At 36.8% G+C, this 20106-nt stretch overlaps 1 protein-coding gene across 1 annotated transcript in view; it reads left to right on the forward strand.

Moving 5' to 3' along the window:
• The window catches only part of INSC (INSC, spindle orientation adaptor protein), a 124592-nt gene that overhangs the window by 62512 nt on the left and 41974 nt on the right, over positions 1 to 20106 (forward strand). The window contains 5 exon segments of the mRNA XM_026850398.1: positions 3615 to 3960; positions 4454 to 4506; positions 6115 to 6238; positions 7851 to 7964; positions 13379 to 13504. Of these exon segments, the coding sequence (XP_026706199.1) occupies positions 3615 to 3960; positions 4454 to 4506; positions 6115 to 6238; positions 7851 to 7964; positions 13379 to 13504 (763 nt within the window).

Here is a 20106-nt window from a genome sequence, read left to right on the forward strand (position 1 = left end):
ATGGGGAGACAAAATGGAAATTTTCAACTTGTTTTTGGAGTTCAGTAGATGCTGTCTGGATTATGATTCCTAATAGCTAATTAGGAATGATCACACTTTTTGCTTTCCTTATTTTTATAAAGAAATAATTAGTCTACAAAGGCATCTGCTGAATGCTTAGGAAGATTTTCTCTAAATACAGAGCAATGTGGATGAAGGTGGATCATTTCTGTATTTCACTTGAGGAGATACGATATATCTCTATTTTAAAGAATGATGTGTCAGAAAAGATGACAGTGAGCAAGGGGGAGTTTGCTCTGATTCTTGTCTGAAAGGAAGTGAATGTTATTATTTTTGCCATTGTTGTGAGTTAAGGAATACTAAGTTTAAATGATAGAACATCCCAAATTCTACAGTTGTACTTCCGACAGTAGGAACAGAGGTAAACAAGGAGACATTTTGAACATCTGCACAACTCTATCATCTCTTTTTCTCCTCAGAGTGAAGACTGGCTTTTGGGATTAAAGGAAATATGAATTTTTTTTTTTTTATTTTATTTTTTTTTACCTAATCTTCTATTCTAGGTTTTTTACATATGAATTTATAATGTAATAGTTTATTTGTAGTTATTAAACAGATTTAATTATCACAGTGAACTTTAGAAATGAAAAATACATTACTCTGTGTCAAATGGGTTCATCCTGTACTGCATGCAATCTATGCACATTGTTATAAATCATGGTCTCAACCTTCTAAAGTTGTTATTTTTTGTTTATTAGGAAACCTTGCTTCAGATCCAAAAAGGCAATAAGGAGACTACACATAGCATGAAGAAAGCGAGCCACAATCGATCATGAAATGCAATTACGCAATATTCAAAGCCAAGTAAAATAAAGACCTTACATAGCAGTAGCCTGTAAAGTTTAAAATTAAAAGTAGTTTCATTGTATATGGTGAAAAGGGGGATTGGATCAATGAAACTGACCTTTTGTATCTTGTTTGCTGTTGATTTATATAAAATTATGCTTGAAGTGAGCCTCCTTTTCATATGTATGTTAATGAATTTTGGTCATTTGTGGAATATTACCTCAGTGGTCTGGAAGGAGATTTCTTGAGCTTAGCTGGTGCTCAGTGTATAAATGGAAGTACAAGAATTAAAAAGTTTTTCTGCCTGGTCATCTTTAGCCTGGCTAATGTAATTGTAGATTTTGTTCTAACACTAAAGGTTTATCCATCAGCACAGAGCATCACTGATGTGATGCTGACCTGAAATAAATCAGTATTTGGATTAAAAGTATGGGCTATAATAGAAGGTTTCTTTTGTCCTTACAGATATATATAGCACCTTATAAAATGGTATAGCATGTATCTGTGATAGAAGGTTGGCAACAATTCACTACACTATGAGACTAGCTATAGGATAGCAATAAAAGTTTGCAAAAAATAATTAAGTCCAGTCTCTCTTGCTTTCACTTAATTTCATTTCTTCTTTACCTTTCATCTTCACTTTGGAACACTTTATTATCAATCCATCTTTCACTAGATGAAGAGAAACTAAAATTTTGAAGTAATTCATGTTAAGAAAATTTATCAAATATTAAGACTGAGTCTTCAGCTGCTGAAAAGTGTCAGAAAAAATATTTTATTCATTGTAGATCAGAAATCTAAAATTCTTACTGAATAAAGTACCCCTTTTGGAAGTGTTTTGTGTGATAATATTGCATTGTTGGTTGCGCTTGTGTTGATAGATTCTGCAGAAACTGTTTTAGACATATAAAAATTAAAATCTACCATGCCACAGAGACTTGCACTGATTCTTTGAACTCTTGGCCACCTACTTTGCTTTATTACCAGTGAACGATGTTGCACTGAGCGGGGATATAATGGGCCTAGTGGGGGACAGATACTGATAAAATCTGTCTTTACCATTGCAACCATAGTTAATTTCAGTAACTATCACTGAGAGTCTTTTAAGCTTTTGCATAAAGGTAAGGAAAACTTAAGTAATTTGAAAATACATTACAGCTTGCTTTTTAACAATAACTCTTGTCTTTCCCTTAGCTCTATGTAACTGTCCCTTAGATTTTTATAGATATGTATTTGTATATATGCTAACTATCTACTATTGATGGTAAAAATGTTGGGGTTTTTTTTGGTTATATATATATATATTCCAGAGGAACTGGTATTTTGTGAGGACGGGGGAGGAGAAATGTAAACTGAAATAATCTGGGTCTACTGTTAAATTTTAAAAAAAATTTTGGATGGGTTATTCCTGGAGGTGGACAGTGCCTTTTCTGTCCTTGGATTGGAAGCAAGGGTCAGATGAGACCCCTTGGCAGAGGCGATGCTCTTTCCTTGGGGAGTTCCCCCCTTCGAAGGGAAAGAGGTCCAGCCTTAGGTGTGGTTGGTAAGAGTTAAAATACAAAGCTGGGAGCCTGCATTTTGTGCAGAGGTCTGAGAGAATGCAGGAGGGCGGCAGTGGGCTAGGCAGGCTCAGGGAGAGGGAGCAAATTTCCGGGGAGTCAAAGGGGTCAAGGTGCTGCTACTAAGGAATTCCCTGAGCTAAATGAAATGAAAGCAGAAGCCATATAGGTAAGGATGAATGCGGTTATGCAAACTTGCTCTCTCTGATGTAGTGTCCTATACCCGACCTTTATATATTAGGTACAACATCAGTAACACTAGTCATGTCTAATAAAACCTGGACTTGAATGTGTGTGTGGTTGGGGTGAGGATCAAGGCGGTTTGTTTTTTTTGGGTTTTGTTTTTTTTAATTAGGATCTGGGTACCTCACTATAAGAAAAACTTCTAGGCAACTCTACCCCAAGGCTCTGGAGAACTTGGGATCCCTCCCAAAGATGAGCTCAGAACAGCTGCTGTCTTGGTACCCCGTTTTACTAGCTGGAGGGTGCATGGGCACAAAATGCAGGCTCACTGCCCTTGTGTCAGGGTATACTCCTCAGGGAGTTTCCTTCAGCCTCACTGGTTCGCAGTATATTTGCTGTAGTGCAAAAATGTGCTTTGGAAGTCAGATGTGCAAACTGTACAGAGAGCAGTGGGAAATAAAGGGGAAGGTAAAGGGCTGGTCAGGAAGTAGAATCCATCTGAGGTGTGAGGGGTTATGCTATGGCAGAAATGGATACTGCTGACAGTGTTGTTGGTTGTGTCACTGTACGTGGAAAAGCTTTGGAGAGATGCTACAAAGTAAAATTTTTTCTGTTAAGTGTTTAATAGGCAAAGTGTCTAGAAAACACTGACAGTACAGTCTCATAAACCAAACCAAACACACCCATAACTTTGCACCTGCATCATATTAAACTCCAAGTGTACAAGAAAAAATTCAAGCGTAATCTAAACTTCTCCTGTTTTCTTATCTCTCTACCGATTTTTCCCAAATAATTTTATGGCAAGGGTATGTGGTGTAAAAGTGATTTAGAAACTACAAACCTGTCTTTGGAATAGGAAGCAAAGTGTGTTGATGTGTTACTCTAAGCAGATTGCTTTTTGAGTTAGTTGCCTTTTGTCAAGCAGTTGCAACCTGGTAGGTGGATTGAACTGTATTGTACTCCTGGTGGTTATTCTAAGGTTGTTCTGCTTTACCTCATTCTTCCTTCTCTTTCGCTGCCTTTTAGCATGCACTTAATTCAGGTGGACTCTGTTCAGCGATGGATGGAAGATTTGAAGTTGATGACGGACTGTGAATGTATGTGTATTCTCCAGTCCAAGCCAATCAGCAGTGAGAAGGATGAACAAAATGAACTTATCCTTTCCTCACAACATAGCACGTGCGATAACTTAGAGCTGCTTTTAAAGAGAGCTTGGATCATAAGCACGGAATTGACCAAGATTGCTCAAAAGCTGGAGAAGAATAGATGGCAGAGAGTCCACAGCATGACAGTTAGAGTCAACTGCCACGTACGTTCAATGATAAATGAATACAACACATTCACCAGGAATTCTTCAGAAGAGATGCACCAGGTAGAATGCCTTACTTGATTTCATGTTTGTCTTGTTTAAATTTTTTATTGTAATAATTAAAACGTACTTTAAACAATCTGTAAAAAAATCCTGATGCTGGTGCCTTGTTTAAGATTTTCTAGTCCCTTTTCAGCTATGGGAAAATTCATGATTCATTTTGGATCCTGTTTTATCGTAAGCCCGAATCTGAATGTTAATAATGTTCACAAATTACATTTAAAAAAGTTTTGGTTTTGAGGACTACTGAACTAAAGTAATTAGATGCCTCATCTGTGAGTTCCTTTGCATTCACAAGGTAGAAAATACTACGGTTTTGTTATCTTCAGTTTCATCTCTACTTGGTTTATTCAGATAAGTAGAAAAAGGGTGTTTGTATGAAATAGTATGTTTCTGGAGGGTTTTCACCTAATTATCACCAACAAACATTATTTTTTAAAAGGAATTGTGTGTATGGATATTGCTTTAAAATCACTATCTCTTTCTCCCTTTGCAGTTTGAAAAACTCTTAATAGACAAGTGTTCAGAATTTACAGCAATCACAGAAAGGTAATTCCAATTTTCTAGTGGAAATGTTAATTTTGTTGTTTTATTATGTTGTAGAATTTCTAATGAGAAGTACAAATCTACTAACAGCCTTCTATGAACTAGGCTCCCACAGCTCTGAAAGGCTTTCTGAAGGTTATAGCCTCTGGTGGGTGATACGAGTTGCTTTTATCTAAACTGTATCCCAGTGAAAGATGGGATCTGCTGTTCCACAGAGCCTGGCAGAGACACAAGGCTGCATGCAAGTGGATTTTTCAGGGCTGACATCAAGGGAGAAAGTCTGGTTCTAATATCAGTGATGAAGTTCCGTTCAAGTTCTGTGGAGCCAAGATTTCAGCTGGTGTGAAAACTTATGTTGTGAGACCGTTGTACAACACGTTCTTGTAAATACACATTCCCTTAAAGTGTAGTTGTAGCTTTACTCAGCTCTGTGCACTCCAGAACGCTGAGGCTGGAAAATAAGAATCTCTTTATAATTCTTCTCATGATACTTCCCCTGCCTAACATAAGTTATCTGCTTTCCTCCAGCACAGTTTAATCAGTCTTTTTCAGTTTACTTTAAACACTGTATAAGTAATTCTGCCTGGGGGATCATCAGGGAAAAAGACACCGTCTAATTATCAGGAAAGAACATTTCTTGAGCACTACTGCTTTTTGCCAGACCCACACAGCTCAGACTTTACTTTTATATTCTACTATGGGACACACTGATTTAATGAGAGCTTGATTCTACTAGTGACTGCCCCAGATCAGCCCTCTCCCTCCTTGTCTGTTGGATAAAACGTTAATATGGGTGGGTGAAAGACAGGTAAAGCTGAAAAGGGAAGCTACTGTGTAGGTGGAGATACTGGTCAACCAAACTATCTTACATTACAGTGGCCTGCCTGGGTGGAATATGTTTTGACAATTCAAATGAATGTATTTCTGTGAAGAAGTATTAGTTATTTCATTTGAATTGTAAAAAATGTTCCTTCTTTATCTCACTTCTTCAGTTATAGCCAAATATCACTGGTTACAGGATAGTTATACTAACTCTGTAAAGCTGTTCTAGGTAATCTTTCTGCATAGAAGGTTGAATTTTACTTTTGAGTATGCTGTTTTATTTTAAATGAACTTTACTCATCTGGGCACACACTCATTTTGGGTCCTTATCATGCTATCATTAAACTATAGCAAAGAAGGTGAAGAAAAGAAAATTATTGAAAGTACTTCTTTGGTCATGAAAGATGGATGGATACACACAGGTGCAGCTGAGATGTTGGCATCCTAGTGACTGTAACTATAAGTGGAAAATAAGAGTTAAACTGGTATAAATACAGGATCTGCAGCAAAATTTGATCTGTAGTCTGTGCAGTAAATTGTGATCCCAGAATTATTCGTTAATGTCCACTGTTGTCCTGTGATGGTATGCTTACTATGTGCAGACAAAGCTTTGAGTAAAGTCTGGTGTGATGCTAATGGAACAAATACAGTGTCCTCATGTGAACAGTTGAATTTTCATTGTATCTCTATTATTAACACAGAGCTTACCTGTGACAATCAGCCTGAGAAAACTATAGTTGCCTGTTGCATTTTTTTGCCTTCATCCCTTCCCTTCCTTTTCCTTTTCAGGTGCATACAAACCGAAGATGAACAGATACTGAAGTCTATGAAATCTTGTATTAATGAAACACTCACTACCGTTGCTCAGTATTTTGGCCAGTTAATAGAGCTGGTTTTAACACATGAGGCACAGGTTAGTTTATAGTTTAAAAAAGAAGAAATCTTTCAAAATTTTTAATTTTGAGGGAAAGCAGCCATTAAGAGAAGGATTACAACACTCAATTTTCAGCAGATATGAACAGTAACTCAAATACTTGTCAAAGAGATTTAGGTGTTTGTATTCTCGAATTCTTCAATAACCTAAAATCCCAAGCACAGTGATCTTTTGGCTCAGTATGTTACTTTTTGTGATAGGCCTCCTTCAATGCAAGGCACCTGATTTCTGGATGATGTCCTGTTAATAAGACCTTTGGACACATTTTTTCTTCCTTTCATGCAGACACTCCTTTTCTTTAGAAATCTTGGAAAAAAATCCATTCTGCTCTCAGTGGTTCTCATTAAAAGTTAAACTTTTTAGAAGATGTACATATAGCAAGTATATTATTATAGCACACATTTTAACCAGTGCATGTCTTACACTTGATTTCCTACACACCTGAAATCCTAGTCCCTTTTTTTCTTAAGGAAGTAGTATTAATTACTCTGCACCATCTCACGTGTATTTGTGTGGCTGAAGACTTAGAGGTCATTAATAAAAACATTTTTAAGATCAGTTTTCTGGGCCATTCAGTCCGGCTGCACGCCCACTTCTGCCATACAGCTGCATTGTCTGTGGGTCGTTTGCTGCTCTGGAGCAGAGTAAGTGTCTGTGTGAGTTCAGGATGCTTTTCTAATCAGTGTATCAGGATATTATTCAGGATAGGTTGCTATCAAAATGTGAACTGATAAGTTATGTCTTTTACGGAACATTTTACTAATGCTAAGTGGGAGAACACAGCCTCCTAAAGAGAAGATAATTGAATTTTGCATAAATAACAGCGTAAAATGTGGAATATTTCCTTGCACTTTTTTTCACAGTTGGATTAAATGTAAAAATGCTTACCTTCTTCTAGCAAAGATAATTAATTCTTTCTCTAATGATTCTACATGCTTTCAGAAAGAGTAAAACGAAATAAACTTCATATTCTTCCAACAGCTGTGTTCCCCTGTGAAGCGCAATCGCACACATTGCGAAAGCAAGATAACTGTTTACAAAGATAAAAATATTTAACGTATTTCATACATTGAAGAAGTAAACTATATTTCTCTATGAGAATTCCCTTTGTTGATAAATGACATTTTCTGTGTAGACTGAGAATAGTGATGAACCCAGAGCCTTAAAAGTAGTGTTAGAAAGGGTATAGCAATACTCAATATAATCAATAAGGTGGAAATCTTGTATCACCTTGTCATACAGCTTCTACACTGGGACAGTTAGCTGCCTTCTGAAAATTTTTGTTCGATCCCAGGCCAAACCCAATAATAACTTACTAAATAGCCAAAGAGTTCTTCATTAAATGTTCTCTCACACATACCTGTTCTGTTACTCTATTCATATTTATTTTTAAATATCACTATTCTTGGTTACATCTATCCAAGTGCAATGACAAAGGTGTTACATCAGTCTGACTCCTGCCCATGTATTTTTTCCTTCTTTAGATGATGTAGACTAAATGAACTAGATTTTCTATTCTATTTTACCTTTAAATATAATGCTAACATGTTACACTGGAAGTAAATTATGTTTATCATCTTATGTCACACAGAACCTCTTGAGACAAATAGAATTGTCGGACAGTATGTACATCACTGAGTCGGCGATTAGTAGTTTATTCAGCCTTACCCAGGAAGGTGCTCATCTGTGCCGTATCATAGCTAAGGTAAGGAGGTATATGGTATAATTCAAAGTAAATTAGTAATACAAACGAGTTATATTACTTAATACAGTAGTGGCTGTGAGATTTGAAATGTACAATACAAGATTAAATTATGTATTTCAGGACACAATCTACGTTAAAGAACAACAAAATTTACTCTGAGAGACTTTTCTTCTTATTTTGCTGGTTTTGCAGGCCTTACTCTGTAGAGTTTATTACCACAGTTATCCTATTAAATTAAAAAAGAAAAAAAAAAAAAGGGAAAAAAAGAAAAAAGGGGGGCTGCAAACCCTCAAGTCTTTAACTTAAAGCTCAATGCCTGTGCAAGCAACTGCAGTAGGATGGTAAGCTCCGACAGGCTTCTGGGCATTGACTCAGGTACAGTTGTCTTTGTGCTGCCTGAGGTATTGCCACTCCCTTCAGCATTTTGAGCATATTTTACTGTCTCTCCAGACAGCACTTTTTAAGTACCAGCCACATAAGTGGAGAAAAGCTTTACGATGGGCCATGCATATGGTTGACTATGCAGAGAAACAATGAGGCCTCTTTGGCTGGTTCCAGGTATGGTTAGAGATATTGTTAAAGATGTAATTTTAGAAATACTTTGCACCCACTGTTTTCCTTTTACAGAGGAATGTCATTGCAGTTACTTCTAGCAGTGTGTATTCTTGGTTACTGAGTAGCTGGTCCTAACTTTCAGTGTGAACGAATCATCCTCCCTAGATCAATGATTCTGGAGATCTCTGCAGAGTTTGCACCTTTGAGGGCACTTGGATCTTGAGAAAGTGAGGAAGGCAGAGCATTGTGTGAGGTTAAGGATAGGGTAATCACAGCCACAGTGTACAGAGAGAGATGTCTCCTTTCCCAAGCTTCTGCTAGTGGACTGGTGTGCCAGTCCCTTGTCTTGCCCAGAGATGAGGTTAAGCAGTAGCATTTGATTCATTTTAGTTCTGATTTGCCTTTAGATGGATGTTTATACCATAAAAAGTATCGCTTTGTTCTGAAGGCTGCAAACAAGGTAGACGTAGCAACATGTAGTGGATCCTGGCAACAGCCTAGGTTTAATTTTTTCTAAATTGGTATTTGAGCTCCACTCAGTGGCATCCAAAAACAATGTTAAAATGTTGAGTATTGAGGAAGCGGATAGAACTAACAAACTGAGGAAAATTGGTCTTGTGCTTTTTATCATTGTGTGAATTCCATGACAGTTTAATTTAGCACAAGTGAAGTCTGACCTTCCATAAATTACTAAATTAATTTATTGCTAAAACCTGGATGTGTCACGGGTTTACAAGTGAGGAAATGCATTTCCTTATGCGAAGAACCCTAAGTGGTGTTTGGTTGCCAAATTAGTGGTGATTGTATTACCTGTTCTGTATGTCTCTTTCCTCCTTGCACTGAAATACATTTGTCCCGACTCACCATCATCCTTCACCCTCTGTATTGCCTCAGTTTTCTGCAAGGTGGCAGAGGAATTCTAACAGACCAGAATTTTTAATTCAGTTACTTGAGTAGTGAGCTATGACAGTGAAAGTGCAGGGCCATTTGGGGGGAAAAAAAAAAAAAAAAAGGTAAATTAAAAAATCTGGAACTGTGCCCACTCGTTTTAAGAGGTTGAGAATGGATTCAAGTTTTGCAAAGATCTCAAAACTTCCCATAGATACAGAAGTTCCCTTGAAAGTTGTCATAATATCTTTGGTAAAAACTAGTCAGAGAAGTGGAATATTTACAGTGAAAGCAAAACTGAACAAATTTGTTCATGTAACCTTGAAGTCTTACTCTCCATGACAATGTGTGATCTTGTGGAACACTGTTAGGTTTTTTTTTCCTGTCACAAGCTATAAATTACAACTCTAAAGCACACCAAAATCTTAGACATGCAAACAAAAGAACCCTGATAATATTGGAAAGCTATGATATTGCAGAAACTGATTTCTTACTTTACATTTTGGTAAAGATTTCAGTCTTCTTCCTCCCCTGCCAATATTTTTACCAAAATGTAAAAAGGCTTTGAAATGTGAACTCCTTATGCTGAAGTGTCACCTATAATTTCATTCTACCTGGAGGCATTCTTTGACTAATATATATTTTTGGGGTTTTTTAGCATGTAATTTTGTAATCTGCTGTGAAAGAGTCATGTTACTGACTCACCCTGTCAGCCAGCTAGTCATTCTCACTAGCTGTCAGAAGTATAAAGATTAAGATCTTTAACACAAATAGGTAGTAGCAAGGGCAAAATAAGAAATAGATAAAGCCTAAATAATAATAATAAAAATCCTTGAGTTCTGAGCTAATAGAAGAACCAATCTTAAGGTGTGAGTTCTGAAACATAGTAAGTAGTGTTCATCTACGAGCTACACTGGTGGCAGCATGTGCCTTCATGTTCTGAGAGCATAGAGACACTGAAAATCAGAAATTAGAAATTTTGATTGGAACTTGAGCAACTGTCAGAAATTAGTATTACTTGATGTAATTAGAAATTTTGATTGGAACTTGAGCAACTGTCAGAAATTAGTATTACTTGATGTCAACTGGTTCTAAGTTGATTTGGCTTCGTAACAACCAGAAGAATCAGTAAATACCCATTCCAGAGTTACAATAAAGAAATGATGGGACACAGAGTGATAAAGAAAAAAAGTCTTTATAAATAAATCCATTTCATTGATGATAATGAGTCTAATACCAACTGTATTGAACTGGAGGGCAAAAATGAAGATAATGCAGAGACATATCTGCTTATCACACCCTTCTTTGGAGAATGTTTGGCTATTTGCATTCCATATGGATCACTTGCTCTGAGCAGCTTCTAATCCATCTTGGCCTTACCTTCTTTGTACATCACTTACTTTTCTAGCAAGTATTTGCTTGCTGGCATGAAGATTTCCATGGAGATCATCTTTCCAGCTAACTATAAATGTTGTCCTCCATCATGAGAATTCACTGCACTGTGGGTCATTTCAGGCTGAAACTGCAAAATATTACACCTTAGAGTTGGATACCTTTTCTCTCCCGTCTTTATTCACTCAACTCATTATGCACAGTGGGGCTTTTTATACTCATGACCTCCTTCACATACTTTTTGTGATTGTATTTCAGGTGATTTTGTTATCAACTGCTAGCCCTTCTGAACAGCATCTCAGGGATGTCTCCATGAAGTTGAATTACTGTTAATCCAATATAGGAGAGAAGTAGGTCATCAAACAGTAAAGCAAGTTCTCCTTTCTTTCAGATACTGCTTCACAGAGTATGTGAAGCCTGTTCCAGATGAAACTTGAATTCCAGCAGGAGTAGCATTTCATGTGTTATTTGGTCAAAAACTGGAAATGCCAAAAAAGTATGCAAAGGATTAAAAAAAAGAGCATGCTTAGACATATCAGGAACTTTTGGAAAGGTGCACGTTAATCTCCAAAGAAAGCAAAGCTCAGTGCTGATACGTTGCTTTGTCTGGATGGTATTGTTTACCTGTTTGACCAATTTATGCATATCCCTGTCAGATGGAGTAGTTTTGTCATCATTGCAAAAGATTTAGGGGACAAATCTTTAAAAAAGATGAATAAATCCTGAGGAATGCGGAGATGCCAGTGAGGGGAGTGTTTTTGACAAGCCGTAGTATCAGGCTCCGTATTTCCTTCCTATTCCGTATTTCACTTGCAGCTCTCTAGGTTCATTACTCATGATCAATATTTTACAGCTTGGTAATGGCACACAGGGCACAAAATAAACAGTTTAGATCTCCTCCTGACAAATGCAGTGATAAATCACTTCCTGTCCATCAGAAGCAAAAGCAGGGCACCCATTTGTCATACAGAAAGCTTGAAGCAAATGTGCCAATATCACTTGAGCTTTACTAGTGTTGTCCACAAACTTCTGCCTATTATGACTAAAGCTGAGAATCAGATAATCTCCGATTCCACTGAACTGTGGGGACTTTCAAACCGATACTAAAATTAAAAAAAAAAAAAAAAAAAAAAAAAAAAAAAAAAAATCACAAAACAGCCAAAACCCAATTACCTTAGGTTTGGGGACAACACTGTAATAGCTTTTATCTGTATTTTTCATAGATACTTTAATTACTGCTTAGGTGAAATATCAATATCTTTTTGTGGAAGGAAAAATATGACCGAAACTTCTTTTTAGTGTACTTTCTCTTTTTTATTTTAAAGACTCAGAAATGTCTTTTTGCAGTAGGCTATATATAGCAGTTCTAGATATAAAATAACTCATACAGGTACATGTGCACTTCTTACAATTCTAGAAATAAATTTTACTTTTAGAAAACCTCTGTAAGCCTACTGTTTTCACTGATCTCACAGAAATTATATATATATATATATACACATGTGCAAAGACATAATATAAAATTTCTAGCTTGAAATATATTGAGGTGTTAATTTTGTCTAATTTTAATTTTCTCAAACATCGATATATATATTTTTGTTAGCCTTAAGAGATAGCTTTGTTTGCTCTATTGTACTCTACGCTATTGCAGCAGAACTAGTACAAAAATGTGGAATTCTGAAAATGAGTGAAGTCTGAATTGTCGCCTGGAGGTTTTATATTAGTATGACCTGTTGAGCTTTCAAATAATACAAATGGTTGAGGAGAGAAAGATTATTTCTGTGAATCTAAAAATATTTTTATATAGAGATTACTGAAACAGGCTTAAAAAGAAGGGTGAATATTATACTTGGTCCATGATTTGAACTATTTTTAATTTACTACTGTAATCTGATAACTTTGGTCTGAGATCTTTTATCTGTCATTAATATTGTAAATGCTTTCGTCTTCATTATATGTCTGTTCTTACATAACTTAAGGTATCTATAACTATGCTCAAATCTTTGTTGCCATATTAAAGATAAAAAAAAAAGTAGGAATGCAAATTTTATGTATTAGAGGATGAAGATATGGATTGTAACTGTATAGAACTTGATACCTGTTTCCATCTTATTTTCAGTAGCTCTCCAACCATAAGACCTTCTCTTTCATGTTTTATCATTAAGTAAATATTGTATGGAGCTCAGAAATGTAGAGGAATAGGAAATATATGCTAACAAAAATCTGTTTTAAACTAATAAGGTATGGTTGAACTATCAATTAAATGCCACTCCACTTGCTGCCTATTGATAAGTCTTTGTAGCTTTCGCAGGAGTGTCAAGTTTAATTTAAATTGTGCTCATAATTGCTAAAAGTCAATCACTTAAGCACACCTCCCACTGAGGCTATATTACTTTTTCATTGCTCAGTATATAAGCATTAATCAACTTGAGTTCGCTCTGTGAATTTAACCCTCTTTGTTAGTGTTGTGATGATAGCTAATCTGGATACATTACTAAAGGAATCTACCTCCCACCCCAATCTCAGTTAAAATCTAGGGAAACAGTGCTGCTTTTCTGATTTTTGCTTTTCCCCTGCAGGAAGGAGGTGTAGTTGCTCTCTTTAAGATCTGTCGCCAGGATTGTTTCAGGTGCCTTTATCCCCAGACACTGAGAACACTGGCATCCATTTGCTGTGTAGAGGAGGGGATGCACCAGCTGGAAAAGGTAGGCACTTCGGTGGTTTTTGCTGACTGCGTCATAAACCAGAGAAGTCCTGTCTTTAGTCTCTTCTAGGAATTGATAACTTGGTGGCATCTGACACTGTGGTCCATACTATGCTCACTGTTTCTGTGTTGAACACGTCTTCAGTCTTTACAAAATTAGCCCCAGCAATAACTTTACCCTATTCAGTTGCCTGCACAAATAAGCTTTCTGAGTGGAGATCATTTTCATAAAACAGGTAAACACATTAGTAGCTACATCAAAAAACTAGGGAAATTATAACTTTCGAGCTCTCTGAAGTGTTTGTTTAGAAACTCCAGTATCTCAAATAACCCTTGAAAGATAGGAAGCTTTACACCTCTTTAAATCCTTTCCTGACACTCAGGTAGGGCACCTGCTTGTGGCACTGCAGGAATTGTGAGAGTTGTTATTGCACGGAAAGAACCAGGACAGATATAGCAGCTAGCCAATAGAAAAATGTGTCTGCTAATCAGCAGCAGGTCTCAGAAAAGCCAATTTTAACTGGGATGGCAAACATCAAAACATTATCCAGATAAAATTATATCAACTGCTCAGGCTCCATTCCTTTCTCACTCTCACTCCATACTGCTGTGTTTTGGAAAATGAATGCTCTGGTCACTAAATCATGATCTCATCCTTTGTATTTCATAAAACAGTCATCTTCCACAGCTGAATAATGGCCTCTTCAAGTTAATGATAAATGATTTCACTGCCACTTTACGTTGACGTATCTTGTAATTTACTGCCCAGAATTCAAGCAGACTGTGACAGAACATCTGCAACAAAAAGCAAGTCTCTGAGCTTACAGTAAATGAAGATGACTTAAATTTTTTTTGACATAATGCTGGTTCAGACTGACACCAGAATCAGTCTAAAAGGATCTTTCATTATGTCCACTGTAGTAGTGGAATTAATAGAGTTAGGAATGGAAAAGATTGATTCAACTCACCTGGTCCAGTTCCTGGCAGTGTCGACATGCATTTAGTGTGGCCCATGTCAAAGCTGAAGAAACAGGAGTCCTAGAAAAAGTGATAACTTGCAAGCTCATATGTCTTTGATCTACTTTAATGTTGGTCACTAGTAAAATTGCTCGGGGTAAACTTTGTCACAGTCACAACTGGAGTAGGGTTTAAAGGATTTTTAACTGAAATCCCTACCACTGCTTTCAGGAGTTCATTTTTCACCTGGGGCTTCAATTCTTAAATCACATCTTGGCAAAGCCTAAGGCTGCAACACGAGGGGCTGGACATTAATCCTACTCACCTGACTGAACAGACACGTCCATGACACGAGTAGTTGGTTATCACTTTGTGAAACTTTTGCCTAAAATTGTATTCCTGAGGATCTGGATGTTATGTGGGTCCAGTACACGCCTGGGTTTCTGGTGGGGGAGAATGGTATATTTCATATATCAAAAGAAATAAATTTTCTCTGCCAGAAGTTTAATGTCTCCCCAAGTGCTAAAGGAGGTTAAACAACGCAGGCCAGGACAATGCTATATCATCTGTAAATAATCGATCAGCTGGTGACAGCCAGTATATAGAGCTAAGGAAATACAGTAAACAAGAAGGTTTTCCTACTCTTTGTACTCTTTCCACTCTTCCTGGACACCTGTTTAGAAGCAACAAGATATTCTGACCAGAGTGAGTGAATGAAAACTGTGTGGATCAGATAACCAGTATTTCGATGTGACCAGAACTCCAGGGTTTTTTATATTGTCTGCTTTAAATAAGAATGATTTTTTCTTTCAAAATTTGAAGTACTCTTGCAAAGAACAAAAAAGAGGTTTAACAATATTAGTGTTCTTATAATTATAGAAATTACCATAAGACTTCTTATCTGGCAGAAAGGGTGGCTTCTGTTATCCAACTAAGTACCTGGGTGGTGGTGGAGCATTTCATTTGTTCTATTGTGAATATCATTATGCCACCTAGTGCATTAAAACTTCAGTGCAATTTGAACTTCAAAAAATGACAGAAACTTCACTCCAAAAAATAAATCTTGGCCTCCAAACAATTCAGATTAGGTCATTTAGGATTAAAAAAAAAAAAACAACAAAAAAACACATAACCCAAACTCCCACCCCCTCTATTTTTCAATTAGATTCTACAACCATTAAAGTGTTTAAAAGACCACTTAAAAGAAAGCCACAAGAGTTACCATTTCTAATGGAACATTTGTCTGGGAGGTGAACTAAAAGGGGGTGATATACTTTCTGCAGTAATTGTAGTGCTTAATTACTCCTTAATTATTCTTAATATTAGGAATATTATTTATTTATCCAGTGCTCTTTGATCTTGTCAATTCAGTAGCAATACAAGAAGGTAACAAGAACATCTGTGTTAATGTAGATGTTTATTTAGAAAGCAAGCACGGAAATCAGTAGTTCACAGGAGGCAACCCAAGTAGAGTATTTTAACATTTTTCTTGGGTTTTAAGATACTTGAATATTAGGCTTTCTTTATAATTAGTGCAAATTTAATATGAATTACATGATACTGGTTTTAAACCATTTGTCTTGGGTGAGTTTTCTGAATTGCAGTGTGGAAATACTGTCCTCCTTTAGTAATGAACAAAAGTAACAATTGAGTACTCGTTTCTAATGATATAGAAAATTGCCTATTTTAAGCAAAAATATTTTCCTAATTTTTTTAAAAAAATAATTCTTGTTCTTCCCAGTCACGCATCTTTAAATATATATCTAAACTACTCTCTTATCAGCACACTTGAAAAAGCCATTAGTACCTTTTATCATCATCTTGATAAACAAGCTGATCTTTCTATTAGTTAGGATGACCAAGTAGTCTTTGAAATGATTAGCTTTCATGCTTTTAGGTGACACTAGTTGGCTGTATGTACAATAATGCAAAATCAGTTCATTAAAACACCAGTTTTAGAGTAGTTATTGTTTCACTTGCAAATACTTTACTGACTTTTGAAAAGGCACTGTTACTTTGCTGTACATTGAACTGCAGAGCTCCAGGAACCCAACAGTAATAAATTAATCAGTTAAAGTAGAAAGGCAGTGAAGAAATAGTCTCATTTTGTGACTGAGGGCTGCATGTAAATAAATGTTGTTCTATGTAACCTGTGCTCCACAAGTGGTAATTTTGGTGCTTCAAGCTGCTTATGGATGTCCGGTTGTTTGGTACACTTTAGTTTTCGTAATCCACTGTGACACCAGCAGATTTGAGATTGTTCTTTGGTCTCAGCTGCCTGACCAGTCCTACTTCAGAGAGGAGTGGAGAGACCCTGGGAAAGCAATCGGAATTTTCCACCTTTGCATTATTCCTGTAGCTGCCTGTCCCTGTACCCAAGAGAGCTTTTTCATCTGTGTCTTGTGGCACATGAGCATGCACAGTTTTAGTAGAGCATCAGAAAGGAAGGTTATACTTGGTCTAGGCAGTCCAGAGTTTATGCAGAGACAATATAGAATACGGGTAATGGATAATACAGAAAATAGCTAAAATTGCTAAAAAGAGAACTGAAAGGAGTTTGTGGGAGGGGAGCATGGCTGGAAGCTGGGGAACAATGTGCAGTCTTGTTGAAGTCTAAAGACTGTGGCAGTTTCTCTGCTTCAGGTCTGTCCATACAAGACCAGCGGTTGACTGGTGCTAGAAGGCACGGCTTCCCAATTGTTGCCCTACGCTGGAGCTCAGTTGTGTGGTTTCTTCACTGAGACAAACTTTCTGTTGCAATAAAAGCAGAATTAGTTCAGAAATAAACAGCAAACAGATAGTGCAATGTACTGCCATTTTTACTGTGCATGTAAAACATTACATTAAAAGGCTGCAACTCAGCTGGGACATAGATCGAGGCTCAACTGCCACAAAAACAATGAATTATACAAATAGTCATTCAAGCAGCTGCCTAAATATCAGCAGTGCGCAGTTCATGTTTACTTACACTATTTAAACTACTCCAAAAAGCAAGACACCTGGAATCAACTCATTAAGAGAAGCTGCTCCAGAGAGGCTGGTGACAACAGTTGTTACTTGCATTAATAAAACATTTTTTGTTTTGTTTTTAACAAATGACACAGCTTTTATCATTGAGCTTTAAGCAAAATTGTCTATTTATAAATTGCTTTTAATCCTTCTTTTAAAGCACATCATATCGAATGACTTACCTTTAGAAAAAGAATGTGAAGAACGGGATGCAAGACCAAAGAGCACAATTTTTGTGGTTGGGGAACCATGACTTTCACAAAGACTTCTTAAATATGACTGACCTAAAATCTATTATTTACTGTGAACTCAGTCTGATTTTTAAGAACAGCCATTATCTTATACACAATAATAATTCCTGCGTGATGGGGATGTAGTCTGTCAATATGTATGAAAAACAAGATTTTGGTGGGAATTAAGTAAAATGTTTATTAAAGAACCTGCAACTACAATTTGTTCATAGCTTTTGGGTGAATGTGAGCTGATCACTTCGTTCAGCTCTAACCACTTTGAAATTTCAGTTTCAAACATTAACCCCGGACAAAACCAGGGAGTAACTTTAATTACATTTCAGATGAAGCATATAGTCTTAAATCTCAGCTGCTAAAACCACTAAGGTTCATGTTGCTGTAGGGTGAGACAGAAGTGAGAATTATGGAGAGGGCTTTGACCGTGAGTTTGGATGACCTGGTATGAGGTACAGTCACCACTTCTAAAATCTGAACACAAAAGTTAGCTGGTGGCCCGTGGATTTCATTGTCACAGCGTGTGAATGCTTCACAACCATGAAAGTTTTTATTTTCACAGTACCTGGTATATGATGGAAATAACTTCATACCATACAAGAGATCACAAATTTGCCTGATTTGAATGAACTATATAGCTGTCTTCATATTTGAATATTCCCAGTGCAAGATACCAGGGAAAGCAAAACATTAGTAATGTCTCTGAGAAAAGATGAAATTGCCAGTGATATTAGGAAGGAGAGACCCATATTCTGCTACATTGAAAAGCACGTGTCTGCAGGTTGTTTGCTTTTTTTAAAGTAGTGCAGCTTTCTGAGTAGTAGTGAAATGTTGATTTTTATTATGGTAAATACTGCCTTATTCACAGGACTCCCAGTAATGAGAAAAATCTCAGAAGTGCAGAGGTCTGCCTCAGCCTCTCTCACTCCTTGGAGAAGAGCTTTGTGTTAAAATTTCTTTTTCTTTCTGGTTAATATATGAAAAAATTTTATGGCCTATTTCAGTGCTTTTGCACCCAGTTAGTTTCAGAACAAGGGATTAGATGGGCCCATAAAATGATAAAAATTACATAGCTATTTTATTCTAAAATGAGTTGAGTTCAAGAGTTTAAAAGATTAAACTTTTTTTTTTTTTTTTTTTTTTTAAAGAAAAGTCTTTTCAAAAAGACCATAGTTTTCAAAATATAGTTTTAATTCATGGAAAGTAAAATTTCATGTTATTGTGTCTACCCAGTGCGATAGGGCAAGGCTGGATATTAACAGCAAATTACAGGACTTTTAGAAGTCATTAGAAGGTGATAAGTTGTTAAGGGGCCCTTCTCTTGTCCCTTTCCCACAAAAACCCAGATAACATGCAAAGTTGTAATTCTTTCTGAGATTTTCATGGGTTATGTTGAAAACGCATTCTCAACACCGTTTTATGAAGGAGAATATCATTCTTGTTTGTTCCCCAAAGTAGTGCTTTTTTACAGGAAAAACGTGAAGCTTCATGGCTGGGAAGAGACAGGAAACTTTCTGCATGCTTAAATCCGCAGAACAGTGGCTTGTGTGCTAAGAGCATCTGAAATGATTTAGATGGAAAGAGTTCAGGTGATGCGTTCCTCTTACTACCCTTTGGCTTGGAGAGTCAACTCTTGTTCTGGTTTGCATAATGCACTTTTTCCTATCCGAGAACATTGTTTTGGTTCATTTTCTGTCGCTGTTTCTAGCCAGGCTTTGAAGTCATGAACTTGTGAAGTTATGAACAGTAAGCAGGAATGGGTAAAGAGATTTCTGTTCTGCTGAATTTTGAGAGAGGAGGATAACCTTTTAAAGGCTAATTCCAGCAACTTTTGACATGCAGTGCAGAGCACACGGAAACCTGGTGTCGTTGACAGCTGGTGCTGTTGTCACTGGGTAATTGTGTTGGTCACAGGAGAAAGAAGAGCTACAACGACACAGAAATATAAGTCAACCCTAAGGAACCGTGTGGGGAACAACATTTCCCGAAGCTGCTTTTCACATAGCCATTTTGATAACCAGGCGAATCCATTTCAGTAGCTGAGTTTGTGGTACAATTAGATAATGTAAAGTTCTAGGCTTGCAGCTCTTTAATTTACTGGACGCTTCTTCTCAGTAAGGCTGTTTAATTAATTGGCAGTGAAAAATGTGCTGGGTTTGGCAAATTATGTTTCTGTCAAAGCCCCTGCAAGATTCATTAAATCATATCAGAGAGTGCAGGAACTGCCCTTCCTCAGCTGCTGGCTTCATATACATTAGGTGGTGTTTCAAGTTTTACCTCCTGATAACACAGCTATGTATACATAATTAGTAAATACCGCTTCTTTCAGCACAATCCCCGGCAAGTGGAGCAAATTTTTCTTGGGTTGTTGCAGAATCTATCTTCAGATGCA

This window comes from Athene cunicularia (assembly GCF_003259725.1).
Source record: "Athene cunicularia isolate RWA chromosome 5 unlocalized genomic scaffold, athCun1 chr5_part2, whole genome shotgun sequence".
Taxonomy (NCBI): domain Eukaryota; kingdom Metazoa; phylum Chordata; class Aves; order Strigiformes; family Strigidae; genus Athene; species Athene cunicularia.